Below are 18967 nucleotides of genomic sequence, written 5' to 3'. Positions count from 1 at the left end.
AGGTGAGGCCCAGATCCCAGCCTCTGGATATTCCTGGACACCAGTTTTTCTCACTCATTCTTATGGCTTCCCTCTAAGAAATGGAGTGATTGCCACTATCACTAGTGTAGACAAAAGTACAGAATTTGTTTAGCATATAAAACCATCTTAATGAAACTGTCCATGCATTCACATCAAGGGGTGATATATCAGCCTGGGGTCATATATTAGTCTGTGAGCTGTGGGATCACCAAGTGTCCCCCCATCCCTTCTACCTGTTTTTCCTCTCTTAACACATTAGCAATGGTGATGACCCTAAGGAGTCTCTTGAGAGAGTGACACATAGGAATTGAACTTGTAGATTGCACCTGATCCGTAATAGGCAGGGTTATAAGTGCTTTACTCTTCAAATAATGGTATCAGTGGATCAGTCAGACCCTGTCAGGAAAGCAGAAGACTTTTCATTTTTCTAAGAAGTACTACTTACATTTCTTACATTGATTTTCAGTTTAATTCAAATATGTTGAGGTGACAAATTCATTATGATATTAAACCTCTGAAAAAAGTTGATTTTAGGCCAGTATAGGGTCTATTTTGACACATACTTAGCCATGCATTCTATACCCTGGGATCATTAATCTACATTTGTGCTAATCAGAAAATGTATTCAAATGTGATTTTCTAAGAGTGGTGACAGTTGGCATCTTTGTGTTATTCCAGAGCTTAGAGAGAAAGAATTTAACCTTAAATAATTATGTTTGCAGTGGCTTTTTCATATAACCCTTTATCATGTTGAAGATATTTCCTTCTATTCCTATCTTTGGAAGAGTTTTTATCAAGAAATGATGCTCATTTTGTCAAATCCCTTTCCTGCACCGATAGAGACGGTCATGCATCTTTGTGCCTTGACTTTCTGTGTGGTATGGCACATTAACTGACTTCCTCGTGTTGAACCGTCCTCACGTACGAGGGTTAAAACCCCCTTGATCATAGCTTATGATTCACTCGATGTGTTGTTGGATTCAGTTTGCAAGTATTTTATTGAGGAATTTTACGAAGAAGTTCATGAGAGAGACTGGTGTTTAATTTTCTTTTCTTATGGTATCTTTATGTGGCGTCAGTTTTGGGATGATGTTGGCATCGTACAATGAGTTAGGTAATATTATCTTTTCTTGTATATTTTGAAAGAGTTTGATCCGGATTGTAGTCTCTTCTTTTCTTTTTATTTTAAGATTTATTTTTTATTTCCTCCCGCCCCCCACCCCCGCTGTTTGCTCTCTGAGTCCATTCGATGTGTGTTCTTTTTCCACTAGCATTGTTGTCAGTGGCACCAGCAATCTGTGTCTCTTTTTGTTGCATTACCTTGCTATGTCAGCTCTCTATGTGTGAGGTGCCACTCCTGGGCATGCTGGGCTTTTTTTCTTGCATGGGGCGGCTCTCCTTGAGGGGCACACTCCTTGTGCATGGGGCTCTTCTACGTGGGGGACATCCCTGTGTGGCACAGCACTCCTTGTACACATCAGCACCGTGCATGGGCCAGCTCACCACATGGGTCAGTAGGCCCTGGATTTGAACCCTGGACCTCCTATGTGCTAGGCAGATGCTCTATCAGTTGAGCCAAATCCCCTTCCATGGTGTATCTTCTTTTCAAAATGATGGGTAGTATTCACCCATGAAGCAATCTTGTCCTTGGCTTTTCTTGGTTTGAAGGATTTTGATGGCTCAGTCTCATTACTTGTTCTTGTCTGTTTAGGTTTTTAATCATACATGAATATACATAAACTGTGAATGTATAGTAAATGCTGTGAACTTACAAAACAAATATGCATACCATATTACAGTGCTTCCATATGTTGCACCCCCAACAACACCTTGCATTGTTATGAAAAAATTGTTGCAAAACTATAAAAGAGAATCATCAATATATTACTAACTATAGCCAGTATCTTACATTTGGTGTATTTTTCCCATCTACCTGGTTATTAACATGCTGTATTAGTATTTTAAAGTTATTAAAATCCTGAGAGAACATTCTTTATCCAAAGTCCATCTTTCACCACAGGATTCATTTTGTTATACATTGCCATACTTTGTATAATCCATATAAACTTTTTTTTTTTGCCATTTAATCTTTAAACTCAGTGTTTATTGTAGTCATCAAAGAGTTTTGCTGTCATCAACTCAGCCAATTGTCAAATGCTTTCATTACTCAAAAAGGAAAAATCAAATTACCCTTATACCCTTAGACTTGTCTCTTAGAATTCATATGTCTTATTTGTCTCTTAGAATTGATATATCTTATTTGCAATTGTTGCAAAAATAAATTACACTATTGCTGTTAACTATCATCCATAAGTTACATTAGTTTTAATGTTTCTGTATATCACCATATCCTTAACACCTTATAAAAGAATATTCTTATACTTACTTGATTAACCACAATCTTTATCCATGATTGAAATCAGTTATACAGCTTCTAGATTATTCTCCATCTTCCTTTCAATTGAAATATTACAACCACAAGTTACCCCTTTAAGCTACAATCACATTTATAAATCAGCAGTGTTAGTTATACTCACTATAATATATTACTATCAGCTCTATTAATTTCCAAACTTTTATAATAAGCTTTAATTCAAATTTTATATAATTAAGCATCAGCTCTATTCTCAGCCCATATTTTATTTCAAAGCATCCTATACTCTAGAGTTCACCTTCATGAGCTCATTCATTGTATTCAGTTCATATTAGGGAAACTGTATAATATTTATCTATAGTGTACAATCAATGGCATTAAGCGTAATCACTGAACTATGAATTAATTAAATCAATATTAGAGTAATTTCTAATATTAAATCAATATTAGAGTAATTTCATTACTCCAAAAATACAACAAAAAACAAATCACTATCATACCCATAAGTTAGCAAAACCAAGGAAGACACTATGCTGTTTCCAAATAAGCAATGAGAAATAAAAGAATTAAGATGTATAAAAATGTGTTGATAAATACACTTGAGCTAATTTCTTTGTTCATGTTGATTTTCCATGTTGTTGAGGAATTATGTTTCTCTTTTCTCCAGATGCAATGCCAATTACCTAAAGATGTCCAACTCTGCCACAGAATAATAATTCCTACTAACAATATTTTCTGATGTCTGGAGCACAGAATTCTGCATGCCATGCTATTCCTACTGATGTATTTGGCAACTCAGATGGGAAAACTTGTCATTGTCACAGTATCCACCCTTGACCAGAATCTTCACATTTCCATATATTTCTTCCTTAGGAATCTGTCTTAGGTGTTATATTTCTGCCACTGTCTCCAGGGCCTGTTCCTCCTTTCTCACTGACAACAGTACCAACTCAGTGACTGAGTGCGTAATTCAGGTGTTTATGATCACTTTTTTGCATATGTGGAGTTGATGTTCCTCATCTCCAATGGCCCATGACTGCTGTATGGACTTCTGCAAGCCCCCGCACTACCCCATGATCATAAATCCTCACATCTGTCCAGATTGCTCTGGCATCAGTACTCAGTGGTCTGGTCTACTCAGGAATCCACCCTGGCAACACATTCAGGATGTTTTGTCAGAGCAACATGGCCTATCAGCTCTCTGTGATGACCCCTCTCTGTTGAAGGTCTCCTCTCCTGGAAACTTCAGCAGTGAAATTTCAGTTTTTATTTTGGTAATGGTGATTGTTGGTGGTTTTTTAACCTTTATTACCAGTTTTTATGTTTACACATATTCTTTGTGCTCAAGTTTCCAACAAAAGGAAAGCAAGGAAATCCTTTTTAATTTTAATAATATACTTTTTTGTTCCTTTAAAAAGATATTTAGATTACATAAATGTGACATAAAAAATATAGGGGATTCCCATAAGCCCCACTCCTTACCCCTCCCATATATTCCCACATTAGCAACATCCTTCATTAGTGTGGTATTTTTGTTAAAATTGATGAGCTCATTTTGGAGCATTGCCTCTAAGTGTGGACTATAGTTTACATTGTAGTTTATGCTCTGTCCTTTTATGTAAGTTGAGTTTCATAGAGTTTTCTCACATATGACTATCATAATCCCCAAAATAACCCTTGATACAGGCATAGTAATATCTAGGGGAGGAAAATATAATTTGTCATGTTGAATAAAATTTTTCCAAAATGTATGTGTTCTTGCAATTTACAGTATTTAGTCTCCTAATCTGTAGTTGGGTAACTTATTGTTACTAATTGAAAGCAACATTGCGATTTCTGTTATTTTTATGTTGTTATTATCACAGGATAATCATGTGATAGGTTTTTGTTGAAATATAATATTTACAATTAGGCTGCCTGCATTTTACATATTTCATAGCATTTACAGAAAAAATATAATTCTCATATATGAGTATGCATTTATATTAAATTGTTTACATTTATTATTTTAGGCATGCATTGTGAACCTATTGTGTAACTCAATATCACAGCAATAACACATCACAGCAAAATAAAATAAATAGAAATTAATCTATTTTTCTACACACACAAGTTTTTATGGTCCTTTATTTTTTATTGTATTTTTTGAAGATACATAGACCACAAAAAATGTTACATTAAAATATATAAGAGGTTCCCATATACCCCACACTTCTCCCACCCCCACTCCTCCCACATCAACAACCTTTTACATCATTGTGACACATTCATTACATATGGTGAATACATTTTGGAACACTGTTGCACAGCAAGGATTATACTTTACATTGCAGTTTATGTTCTCTCCCAGTCCATTCTGTGGATTATGGCAGGATATATAATGTCCAGCATCTGTCCCTGTAATATCATTTAGGACAACTCCAAGTACCAAAAATGCCCCCACATCACATCTTAATTTACTACTTCTATATCTTATTTCCAATGCATGGAATAAAATATGTATGATCCTTTAGAGCTTGTGCCCATGTTTGTTTAAAATTTTATGACTAATCAGCTGTACCTCGGATATACTATAGGACAATATTTACCTTGAAGAATTATTGGGAAACTTATTGTTACTAATTTTATACAAATTGGCTCATTAACACTATTCTATAAATGTTAACACGTCACAGATTTCATCGGACTTGGCCCAATGGATAGGGCATCTGCCTACCACATGGGAGGTCCACGGTTCAAACCCCAGGCCTCCTTGACCCATGTGGAGCTGGCCTGCAGTGCTGATGTGCGCAAGGAGTGTCCTGCCACGCAGGGGTGTCCCCTGCGTAGGGGAGCCCCACGTGCAAGGAGTGCACCCTGTAAGGAGAACCCCAGCGCGAAAGAAAGTGCAGCCTGCCCAGAAATGGTGCTGCACACATGGAGAGCTGCCACAACAAGATGACCCAACGAAAAGAAACTGATTCTCGGTGCCGCTGATAAGGACAGAAGTGGTCACAGAAAAACACATAGTGTATGGACACAGAGAGCAGACAACTGGAGGGGGGAGGGCGGGGAAGGGAGAGAAATAAAAAAATAAAAATAAAAATCTTAAAAAAAATAAAATAAAAATCAAGAATTCCCACTGTAATGACTGCTTTTTTACTGGCTACATATATTTCCTCTTTGCAACTATATACTCTTCATTATAAAATTTGATTCTTATACTTTCCTCTCTATCTCGCTGCCTCTCTTTCTCTCCCTCTCAGTCTCCCTCCTTATCTACCTAAAATTTTTTATTACACCCTTGTGGTTTCTTTTTTTTTTAATTTTCTTAGTCTAAATACTATAATCAGCAAATTGGATGATATTAGTGACATTTTTATTTATTTAGAGTCTCATGTGTAGTTTATAGTATTCATATATTATACATTTTGTCATTGCAACTCTAAAAATTATGAAGCAACATATGTATATTAGTTTACCACAAACCTGCCAATATAATATACAAGAAATGTGTTGGCTTTCATAAAGGGAATTTATTATGGGAAAATCTTATAGTTCCAAAGTCATGAAATGTCCCTGTCAAAGCATCAGCAGAGGTGCTTTCTCACCAAAGTCAGCTACTGGTGATCCTGGCATCCTACCACATGGCAAGTCTAGATGGTGGCTGGTCCCTGTCTTTTCCCTACAGGCTCACCTCAGGAGCTCAGCTGTGGGCAATCAGGCATGTGGCCTGTCCCTTTCCAGACTCTTTTCTCAGCCTATGTGGTACTGCTTTATACTCAAGCTCAGCTGTGGCATTCAGACATTTCTCCTTGGTACTCAACTCCTTGAATCTCTTGGGTCTTCTCTAACCCTCTGCCGCTGTAAGTGAACCTGGAGTCCTCTCACACATTGCAGGGTCAAAACTGAACAGCTTCCTTTCTTGTGTCTCTCCTTTCTCCCTGGGTATCCTCAATTTACATAAGACCCAGCAAAAGGGCTCAGACTCAACCTGAGTCATGACTCACTAACATAGATCAATCAAACCCTTAAAGTGATCTAATGAATTGATCTAATCAAAGGATCCTAAACTGAATTCAATGCAATAAAAGGGCCCCACATCCAGAGGAATGGATTAGTTCCAGAATATAATTTTTCTGGGATTCACAAAATTCAGATGGTCACAGTTGTGCAATATTAAAATACAAAGACTGGGTCAATGGAAGCTCCATGAACTTATTCACGAAATTGTAAGTGAAATAACATATACTCAAAGCCTCATTTGTCTGTTCAGATATTCCAATGGCATTTTACTATACAATTCCATCCATGGCTGTCAAGAAGTTCAAGAGACAAGGAAGTATAAGGTTTTTTATCTTTACATCAAGTTTATCTAGAGCTGAAAATCACTCCATTTATTTCCTACATATTGAGAACTAAGTGCAACATGAGAATTTTTCAAACTACTTTCCATACGACTCATTTCCATATTTTGCATCCTTTCGCAACAGAATCCTATTCTTTCAAATCAAGATAATACAACAATTTATTTTTCTCAACTAGTAGAGTAAAATATCTAAGTTGTCCCAGTCTCTCCTGCCTGTAAGCATACTTTCACAAACAATAAAAAATTTTGTTATGATGTCTCCATTGATCTCCCATGAAGCAGTGCCATAGCTTGAACAAGAGTACTATTGTGATACTAACTTAGGGCAATTCTACTCATGAATAAATTTTGGGTTTAAAGAATAATAAAATAACCTGAAGTAACTTTATTTTATAAAGTAACAGCATGAGAAAACATTCTAAGAGAGCTTATCTTAAGAACATTTTTCAACATAAAGTAATCCTTACATATTATCACTCATGCTTTCTTCATATCTGCTAATGTAGAGTCCGAAGGTAGCATCCATTTTTAGGGTAAATTTAACATTATAGTCTTCATTTTTTCTAGATTCTGTTGAAGCGGCTTCATAAAAATATGGATGCTAAAGGTATTACTGATAGGGCCTTAAAAGAAAATGATGAAGGTGATACTGGAAATTGGGGGAAAAGTAATCCTTGCATTGAAGTAGCAGGGAACCTGGCAAAAATGAATTCTGATGTTGGATGGGAGGCAAAATTTGAGAGTGATGAGTTTTGATAGCTAACTGTGGAGACTTCCAAGCTAAGTTTGGAAAGTGCAGCCTGTTTTCTCCTTGCAGGTTATAGTAAAATGTGGATAAGCTGAGGATTGAACTTCTGGACACAAAGAACTAGAAATTTGTGGTTTAGAAATTTCTGAGCTTCTTTAAAGTGATCTGTAGGGAATAATGCTCAATGGGAGGGTTTAAGCAAACATGGATCCAGTCAGCAATTTCTGTGCAAGTCAGGACTGGAAATGCAGCTATCCAGGGAGGAATTGTGAAAGTTCTTTGTGTTCCAGGCAAAACTGAGAAGAATTTTGTGAGGTCTCTATTTACAGGACCACTCTGAGCCTGAACTAAAAGGGATAGAGCAGGTACAGAATGAAGGAAAATGGACTTCAAAGGCAGTTCAATGGAAGCTGAGGCCTGGACTGAAGACGTATTCTTGGGAATCAGGCTTAGAGAGCTGGCCCACTCATGCGAGATAAAGGGGGTTCTGTCCCAGGAGATGGTGGGAGCATGGCTTCTTCCCAGTTGTTTAGAAAAATGATACCACCTCTCTGTTCTCATAGTTTGGAGCTTGTCCCTAAGGATTACTATGAGTCTGGCCACAACCCTGGTTTTCTCAGAAGGTGGAGCCTCTTCCCCAAATATTACATAGAGTCTGGCTGGACCCCAATATTTGATGATGATGAAACCTCTGCCATGGTATTCCAAGAGAGATTGGCTACCATGACATTGTTTGAAGAGGATGGGGCCTTCACCCCAATATTTTGGGAGGGCATAGCCATTGCACAAGGACCTGAAAGGTGTGGGACTGTCAGGCATTCAAATCCAGAAGACAAAATATCAGTCCATATATGACTCTCAGATCTTGAAATTAAATTAAGTAAGCCTCGTATATTTTGGAATTCTTTGGTGCCTGTGACTCCTGTTTTCCTTTCAATAGCTCCTTATGTGAAAGGGAAAATTTTTACTATGCCTGTCTCCCATTTGTACTGTTGAAGTAGATAACTTTTTTCTCCAACTTTCAAGGGTCCCCTGCAAAGGTGAATTTTGCCCCAGGAAAGACCACATGCATAACCATTTGATGAGACTTTGTACTTAGTATAGTTTCTGAAGTGACTTAAGATTTTGTGGATATTGGTAAGGAATGAATGCATTTTGTATATAAAAAGAATATGTCTTTTTGGGGTCCAAAGTTGGGGTGTGGTGGTTTGAAAGTGCTTTTACCCCAGAAAAAGATGTTCTTAAATCTATACCATTCCTGAGTGTGTAAACCCATAGCAAGTAAGATCTTCTGATGAGACTACTTTGGTTAACATGAGATGCAGCTCATTGGGGATGGGATGTAGTTCTGTTACAGGAGTGCTTAATAAATGTAACTAATACAGAGAGAGAGAGAGAAATTGAGGGTAACAAGAAGCTGAAATAAATATTCCCAGAAGATAAGAGAAAGACCAGCAGATGCCACCATTTGCTTTGCCAAGTTGCAGAGGAGCCAAGACTCACTGGGAGCTGGTCTTTGGGAAGAAAGCCTTGACTTCATAATGCCTTTTTTGGACATTCTCTATCCAATGTTTCTTCAATTACAAATATAGATAATGGATAAATGCATAGATGTATAAGTATGGGTACAGTATTGTTTCAATGCAAATGCAATGTAATAAAAATTGCAGGCAGTTCTAACAGTTTGTAGATCATTTCATATCATCAGTTAATAATCCTATAGCACCCTGTGATTACAACAATCATAGAAACATGAGAAGTGATAATGTTGCTTTTATTTAGTGCAATAATGTTCCTAATTGACAAATCTAGGAACTGAATCCTGTAATATGAAATATTTCATATATTTTGAATATATTTTATCCAATATGTTTGTTTTTGTTTTTACCCAAGAGGAATTATTGCATACACATCAATCATTAAAAAGATTATGGGACCTTATATATGAAAAACCTCAATGGAATTATACTGAAATTCATATTTCCATTATATTATTTTTTAACATATTGCAACAATAAATCTGAGGCATTATGGTTAAAATGGAAATGAAATTTACCTTGTAATTTGTATTATTCTCAACAGGATTTGAATACCTATAAACAAACACTTTTACTCTTAAATGTTCTAAATTTTATTGAAACAGTTTGTCAATAATAGCTTTTGCTTTGAGAAAAATGTTTTATTAAAAATTTAGCCTTCTATATTATGAAAAACAGAGTGAGGATTATTGGTCTATCTGACCAAACATGCATTTGTCAGATGGCTCTGTATTACTTATTTAAAACATACAACACCATTAATGTAAATTTATGACATGTCTTAGTTAATAAATTATTTATGTTTTATGAAAATCTGAAATTTATGAATGAATACATCATGCTTTCTTTTTAATTGCATGACTAGAGTAGGAAATTTTAATAAATATTTTTTCTGTTACATGTCTCTTTAGATTTAAAAGAAAATAATTATTAAAAACCTTATATATTATACAGGTTTTTAATAAATAGCCTTCAGCAGTAATGGCACAGGTATCAGCATAAGTGCAATTTTGGGAAATAAAAGATGAAAATGAAATATGTTTATACTGTTTTTATGCTGACATAGTAAATCACTATCCTTTAGAGCTCATATTAGGGCACAAAAAACTTGGAATGGGCAATAAATTAATTTTGAAGCATTTGCAACTCACCTCATCAACATGCAAATTTCTTGAAATAATCATTCTACTGCTTTCAACAATAAAATTTCTTCCTCATAATTCTCCTTATAGCCTCTTTTATTTTACTGTTTCTAAGACTATAGATAATAGGATTCAAGAAAGGAGGGACTATAGAATAAAACACTGAGGTAACCATGTCCTGAATTGTGGGTGGTTTAGAAGTTTGTTTCAGATATACAGCACTGGCTGAGCTAATAAAGACAATCACAACAAGGATGTGAGGGACACAAGTGGAAAAGGCCTTTCCCTGCTCTCCTATGCTTGGAAATTTGAGCACAGTAGAAAATATGTTAATATAAGACATAGTGATGAAGGCAAAGCAACTGCCATCAATCACCACTGCAGAGATGTAAATTAAAATTTCATTGCTTAACGTGTCAGAGCAGGAAAGCTTCAGCAGAGAGGGAACATCACAGAAGAACTGATGGACCACGTTTGACTGACAGAAGGACAGCCGGAATGTGTTTCCAGTGTGAAATCCTGCAAAAACCACACTACAAAGTAGAGAAGACAGTGTCATCTGTACACACACATTAGAGTTCATGACCATTGGGTAGTGGAGGGGCTGGCAGATAGCCACAGAGCGGTCATGGGCCATGATACTGAGGAATAGCATCTCTCCAGTAGCAAAGAAAAACACAAAGAAGATCTGAGCTGCACATTCAACCATGGATATCACCGGATTGTCAAAGAGGAAGATGGCACATGCCTTGGGAATTGTAACAGAAATATAGCACATATCCAACACAGAAAGATTCCTAAGAAAGAAGTACATGGGTGAGTGAAGACTTTTGTCAAGGGTGGTTACTGTAACAATGAGAAAGTTGCCCAGCAGGGTTGCCAAGTACATCAGTAAGAATAGCAAGGCATGCAACACTCTGAGTTCCCAAATATCAGAAAATCTTGTAAGCAGGAATTCAGTCACCATAGTGAAGTTGGACATCTTTTGAGCAATGTACTTTGCACATGGAGAGACAAAGCAGATTATCTCTAAACAACATGGAGACTCAACATATGGGAATAAATTAGCCTAGGCATTTTTATCAACTGATAATTCAACCAATTTTATTCTCTGTAGATCTTATTTGTTAGTAAGAAGCAATATAGCATTCTAATTTCTATATATACTCATTCATTAGAGGTATTCCATAAGCCTTAACACTTAATGTCATTAATTGTTGATGAAACATAATCTTAGAAATACAGTAGGCTACCATTTCACCAAAGGTGCTCCAACCTTTAAGAGTGGTTTTAATCACATTACCTGCCCAGTATCTGGAAAATTATGTTCAGCTCCACTTTTCACCACTATTATTCTATGCTAATATCATTTAGAAATTCTCCTTAAGAAGTGCTGTCTCTGATGACCACATTCTTTTTGGCTATACATGTCTCTGTCTTGCAAGTATTAGCACATATATTTTATATTGATATGTGATTTTCAACATCCCTTTCTCTCTGAATATTTATTAGATTCTGTGGGCACTCTGTTGTGCTCTTAGCTTAGACAGCATAATCAACAAATGTATAATATTAAACACTATTTTTTCTTTATTTAGAATGAGCTAATAATTTTACATTATTCTACTTTACATACTGTACTTCTCATAAGTCTGCAAATTTGGAGGTGTTATATGACAATTTTTTCTGAAAATAAAATTTTATGAATTATACCATTCATATATGAACATAAACAATAAATGTATACTAAAAGTTGTGAATGTACAAAACAAACATGCATATCATCATACAAAGCTCCCATACATCTCCCCAAAACCAACACCTTGCATTGTTGTGAAACATTTGTTACAAACTGTGAAAGACCATCATCAAAATATGACTAACTGTAACCCATAACTTAGATTTGGTATATTTTCCCATGAACCCATCCAATTATTAACACCCTATATTAATATAATACATTTGTTATCATTTAGGAGAAAATGTTCTCATATTTATTCTGCTAACCACAGTCCATCATCTCCCATTGGATTCCCTAGTTATACAGTTCCATGCTTCATACAATCCAAGTATACACTTAGTGGCTCTCATTTTCATCACAGAGTTTACTGTCATCACCTCAGTCAATTTTTAAATGTTTTGGTTACTCCAAAAGGAAAATCTCCACACCTATCTATACCCCCTATTGTTGTTCCTTAGTATCAAAAAGTATAACTTCTTGTACTATTGTGACTAGTAATGGAAGGAACTGTAGCACGGATGCAGAGAAAGTGGCCACAGTAATTGCCGAAGGCAGGGAGAGAGAAGAGATGCAATGTGGGGATATTTTTGGGACTTGGAGTTGTTCTAAATGATGTTGCAGGGGCAGATGCTGGACATTATATATCCTGCCATAACCCACTGAATGGACTGCGGGAGAGTGTAAACTACAATGCAAACTATAACCAAGCAGTGCAGCAGTGCTCCAAGATCTATTCACCAAATGCAATGAATGTGCCATGAGGATGAAAGAGGTTGTTGATGTGGGAGGACTGGGGGAAGTATGGGGTATATTATAATCTTTTTTTGTGAAAAGTCTGCATCTGTATAAAGTCAAAATACTCATTTTTCTATGGAAGCATAACTGGAACTTCAGGCATTCAAAGCCTGGTGTATCTGTGCACCTATCTCTTGAGACATGGCACATGGCATATTTCCTTCACCAAGAGTCCTGACTCTATTAATCTTCACTGATTTTCACCACACCAATCCTTACCCTTCATGCAAACTGACCATTTAATTGTGTGGTTGGATCATAGCCTGTCAAGTGCTGCATGAGCTACAATAGCAAGGATTTTTTTTTTTAATTTTAACTCATGGTAATCCAGAGTCTAAGCACCTCATTCCAATAATTTCTCCATCGGAGAAGCAATTGCCTGTTACTTCAATTTTCAGCTTCCTGAATTTCTTCAACTCTGTAGTGTTTTATAAGGATGTATACCCCCAGTGCTACATCTCTGCTCTCCCTTGATTCCCCTGTATATTGTTATAGTCACTAGTTTATTAAAAGTGTATGTGGAACCCCCACTTACCCCCTCCCCCCACCATCAACAGAGCACATTCCTGGCACTGGTTGTAGTCGGATGATGTTTCCTCGTGGCCTGTGATGGATGCTCTGCCATGATGTGGTGTGTTGGGGAGGTGGTGTGTGGGGTTTCTGCCCATGTGCATGGCTGTTTCATGGGATGACAACTTCTGTAGTGAAAACATATTCTAAAAAGGATAATAATAGGGTGGACTGGGAGGAAAATACACCAAATGTGGGATATGGACTATGGTTACGGGTAATGTATTGATTATATTTTTTCACAATTTGTGGCAAATGTTTCAAACAATCCAGGGTGTTGGTGGTGGGGTGATGTAGGGGACCCTCATATAATATTATGCATGATTGTTTTGTAAGTTCACAACACTTACTATACCCTTACTATTTATGTATGTTTGTGTAAGAATGATATACTTCAATAAAAGTTTTAAAAAGTAAAAAAAAAATGGATGTGGGTTCTAAGATTTCATTTCTCAAAAGTTAGGTCCAAATTACAATTCTACATCATAACAAAATTCTTAGTTTGCAATTACTTTCTTCTACCTCCTTTGTCTCCTCTTCCTTCTAAGTCATCTTCCTTAATATTCTCTCATCTAATTTCCACCACTGTTCTCCTGTCTTTCCCCTGTTGTTTGAACCTTAATCTTCTTTCCTCCTAATACTTTTCACAGGTTAAATTCAGTATCTGTCATAATTCTTTAAAGTGAGTGGGATGTACCTCATATTACACTTTGTTTTAATAAAGCTGCCCTTAATCATATATATATATATAACATATTCCTTTCTGACATCTGGTAAAACTTCATTTGCAATGTTCTCTTTTAAAAAAATCTCATACCACTAAAAATTGTTTGAACTTGTGTGTGTCTTGGATATGAAGTACTTTATTAAAAATACATTGGCTCGATCAATGTATAATCAGTATGTAATTGCAATAAGATCAGTGGAGATGTAATATGGCAAAATTGAAATCCCTAGTATAAGGGTCTCCAAGTAATACTTTTAAAACATTTGCCTAATTAATTTAATATTATTAAAATATTTCAAAGTGAGGAGTTCTGTAAAATCTACAAAAATTCTAAAAACATAATCCTCTCTGAACTGCTACTATAGGATATTTGGATTTCTGATTTACATTGTGTTTCTACGTACTATTTGATTTTTCTAACTATAATTATTTTATTATCATACACATACCTTTCAATATTTTATGACTAAAAAATACCTAGGAAGGTTGGCCTTACCTGAAACAGTAATGGACTAAAGGATTGATTGATTTGTTGATTCATGCAATCATCAATTCACTGAATTGGATATTCTTGGCTCTAGAAAATAGAAATAATGGCTTCTCTTATCTCTCTTTGCATTTTATGATAAGTAGATATCATAGATGGTAGTGGAGATTTCTTTAATATTATAAAGTTGAATAAGTTAAGAAATGATATCTTCTGTTGAGTAGATATACATTTTCCCATAAAGTCTAAAAGTATTTCAGAACTTGAGTAAGCTGAAATAAAAGAGATTATATTCTGCTCATAGGAGGATCTGTGCATAGTTCGTAATGTGTCAGGACTTAATGGCTGTTGATTCACACACAATTCCTTTTGAACATTGTTTCTCAAACTGTCATTATATTTGAAGATATAGATTCCAACAAATAGACTAAACACTTAGACAACCCTAAAACATAGCATATATTCTTTCAGACTTACCTACTTTCCTTGATGACTTGAAACAGTGATATTTACATTTCCAGAACTGTTTATTCTTGCACTTGACTTCTCACTGAAAATGGAACATTTACCAGGCCACCATAATTCACATTCTTGTTACCTTACTCCTTTTTTCTTGTGACTAAAGTAACCGATAACAGCATAAAGAGTATCCACTAAATATCAAGAAGCTTCATGGGTGTCATTTTCAATCTGACCACCTGCATGCAGGACTAAAAAAAATCCCTCAGGCTCCTTTCTTGTGGTCTTTAATTCAAAACCGTCAAAAATGGTTTACCAAGAAACTTTTGTTTCTGTTTTCAAAGCTGTTTTATGCCACATTCTTCACTAACCATTTCTTGAGAGCTTTGTGTGACCAAATTTTTATTAAAAAATTACATCTGAATTCATAAGTAGTTCTAAGCTAGTGTAGACAGTTTTATGCTGAAAGTTGAGGATTTATAATGATTTGCTTGACTTTTTCTACATAACAGGCTACATTTTCAAACAACTTATCAGATGACTACTACCATATCATAAAATTCAACACACATTCACAGTTAGAACACAGAGTAAAAAAAACAAAACTTCCATTCCTTAAACATCACCAATTGTAGGTTTCTTGATTGAATTCCATGTATCAGTATAGCAGAGATTAAACAAATTTATGGCTATCTGGGAGGAAATTTTGCATTATTTTTTGGATTTGCAGCTCTGGGCACCTTTTGAACATCTTTTAAACAGTTTTGGCATGGATTGAATTTGCAATAATACCTACTTCTTGAATTTAATATTTATAAAGTGTTTTAAATAGAGAAATACTCAAAATGGTAACTGTGATTAAGAGAAACAAATAATTAAAATCAGGAACAAAAGGATTATGCATGTGATTCCTTCAGCCCTCAGTATTTTCATATTAATCCCATAGTAGTATTGTTTAAAGCATGCAAACAAAAAATAAAGGGGAAACCCAGCAGTCTAATTTTTGGCCTATTTTTAGTCTATTTTATTTGTTTACTTTTTAATTAATTTATTTTAATTGTATTTTTAAGATACATAGATCACAAAAACTGTTACATTTGAAAATATAAGAGGTTCCATATACCTCATACGCCAACCACCACCACCCCTCCCACATCAACAAAGTCCCTGGTCTTTGTTAATGGAATTTTCTGTTGAACGGAATATGGCAATATAACTATTCTGAACTACTTTGAATAGAGACTGAAAAGCTGAGACCATTTCTTTGCTTGCAGCCTAGAATTTAGGTGGGTAGCCAGCATGGTAACTAGACTATTACATGGGTGCTCATATCTCTCAAAGTGCAAAGCAAATTATACAAAGGCTTTTCTGCAAAGACATGAAGAATGTATTGTCAATGTTAAGAGTTGGAGAAGTATTTATTCATTAATAAATATTTTCATTAGTTTTTTTCTTCTGTGGATCCTTATATTATTTAGTATGTTTATAATTAATAAAAAATTTCAGAATATCTTCGGAGGAATTATGTATAAAAATTTGTTTGAAAGCTGTGTGGATGAGCAAATGCTTCCAGGCAATTACATAATCTATTATTTAAAAATCCCCAGAATTACTACTGAAGCATAAGAGATTCACTTCCTCCTATTATACTACCTGAGTATATGACCAGAACTTGACAAATAGAAGATAATATGCAGGCATTTGTTGCAATTATTAAATAAATATCAGTAATATACACAATTCTTTCAGAGTTTAAAGATAAAACACAACCCACATTAATTAAATTTGTTTAAATATTTTACATTTCCATTCTACACATTGAAACAGTGGGAAGCAAGCAGAGCTGCCCCTGACCTTGCCTGTTTTGCAGACATTGACTCCATCAGGTACTGTTTTCTATTCACGCTGCTCTTCAATTAATAGTTATCAATTCTCCTAAATCTGCCGCAATACATTTTCAGTATAATGACTATCAAAGAAGACATTTGCCTCATTGTATAAGTAATTTCCTTATTTATGTTATATATTCTAATTTAATTTACAGGCTTCTCATAAGAACAGTGAGAATTATAGGAGAGAAATGGGATGATTAATGGAGATGGTGGTAGATGAGGAAATGAGGAACAACTAACACATTTAAGTAAATATTGTCTTTTCTTTTGCAAATAGGCAAATCTAGGTTAATGTTAAGGGTCAATCCTGTTCCAGGTGTAGGCAAGAATGAGAGGGCGTATTTATTTAAGATGACTGAGACCTTTTCAGGCATCAATCTGTTTATAAAAGTGGCTGTGTTCAATTTAGTTAAAAAGTGGGAAAGAAATGACAGACCAAACCCTTGGGAAAATAGCCCTTGAAATTACTAAAATCTAATGCCCAGGGAAATTTCAAGGAAAAAATTGGCTCTATATGGTAAAGAAAAAAAATGCCAAGTTAAAATTGTGGTTAAAAGAACTTGTGTATACCAAATTATTAATGTTAGTATCAGTGAATTTCTTGTGCATCCTAGAGAAGGGAAGGCCTAGATCCCAGTCTCTGTGATATTACTGGAAACCAGTTTTACTCACTCCTTCTCATGGCTTTCCCTCTAAGAAATGGAGTGATTGCCACTATCACTAGTGTAGACAGAAGCACAGGATTTGTTCAGTATATAAAACCACCTTAATGAAATTTTCCACACATTCACATTAAGGGTGAAAAGCTATTTATCAACCTGAGGCCATATATTGGTCTGTGAGCTGTGTGATTACCAAGTGTCACCCTATCCCTTGTGCCTGTTTTTCATCTCTCAACACATTAGCAATGGTGTTAGCCCTCAGGAGCCACTTGAGAGAGTGACACATGGGAGTTGAACTTGTAGATTGTTCATGATCCATAGTAGGAAGTGTTATAAGTGCTTTACTCTTCAAATAATGGTATCAGTGGATCAGTCAGACCCTGTCAGGAAAGCAGAAGACTTTTCATGTTTCTTAGAAGTACTACTTATATTTCTGACATTGATTTCCAGTTTAATTCAAATATGCTGGGGTGACAAATTCATTATATTAAACCTCTGAAAAAAGTTGATTTTAGGCCAGTATATTGTCCATTGTGACACAAGCTTAAAAGGCACTTGAAAGCTTCATGCATTCTGTACCCTGGGAGCATTAATCTATATGTGTGCTAATTGGAAAATGCATTCAAGTGTGATTTTTCTAATAAGAGTCATGATAGTTGACATCCTTACATTGTTCCAAATCCTAGAAAGAAAGACTTTAACCTGAGATAATTATGAAGTTTGCAGTGGCTTTTTCACATACGCCCTTTATTATGTTGAGGATATTTCCTTCTATTCCTATCTTTTGTAGTGTTTTAATCAAGGAAGTATGTTAATAGAGATGATCATGTAATCTTTCTGCTTTGATTTGTTTGTGTGTTATAGTACATTAATTAATTGTCTTGTGTTGAACCTCACATACCCGGGATAAAACACACTTCATTATAGTGTATAACTCATTTGAAGTGTTGTTTGATTCTATTTGTGAGTATTTTGTTGAGGAATTTACATATGAGTTCATTAGAGAGACTGGTGTTTAATTTTCTTTTCTTGTAGTGTCTTTACCTGGCTTCAGTATTATGATGATTTTGCTATCATACAATGAGTCAGGTAATTTTACTGTTAGATCCCTTTTTAATGAGGCTCAGATGCACATCAAAGTTTGAAAGAAGTTTATTAGATTGCCATTGTGGAGTGCATCTGAAGTGGGACTTCAGGGAGCTCTATTGATTGGTTTACATTTAAATAACCTGGGGGCAGGGCACTCAGAATAGTAGAAAAGGTACCGACTTTTACCCTGTTGAGGAGGAGTCTTTTGAGGAAGAATCATATATAATAAGATGTTTGACAATCTTGTAGTAGGTTTTGCGGTAAAGCATACCTTGTTTTTTCAAGGTCAGAGGGTGCCATTGAGGCAGGGAAGCCTTCCTAGTGCTGGTTGGGGGTTATGGGTGCGTTATTTCATAAAATATGGCTACCATTCC

The 18967-nt window shown here is 35.4% G+C and overlaps 1 protein-coding gene across 1 annotated transcript; it reads right to left on the bottom strand.

Annotated features, from left to right (window-relative positions):
• Positions 1-10223: 10223 nt before the first annotated feature.
• Positions 10224-11153, bottom strand: LOC131273728 (olfactory receptor 14C36-like). The gene has a single exon (XM_058277944.1). The coding sequence runs from the start codon at positions 11151-11153 to the stop codon at positions 10224-10226; it is 930 nt and encodes a 309-aa protein (XP_058133927.1).
• Between the last annotated feature and the right edge of the window lie 7814 nt (positions 11154-18967).

The sequence above is a fragment of the Dasypus novemcinctus genome, chromosome 16 (assembly GCF_030445035.2).
Source record: "Dasypus novemcinctus isolate mDasNov1 chromosome 16, mDasNov1.1.hap2, whole genome shotgun sequence".
Classification (NCBI taxonomy): Eukaryota; Metazoa; Chordata; class Mammalia; order Cingulata; family Dasypodidae; genus Dasypus; species Dasypus novemcinctus.
This window is presented reverse-complemented; position numbering and strand designations above follow the sequence as displayed.

Coding starts and splice junctions, on each gene's coding strand:
- LOC131273728 (XM_058277944.1), bottom strand. CDS start 11,153: ATGTCCAACTTCACTATGGTGACTGAATTCCTGCTTACAAGATTTTCT.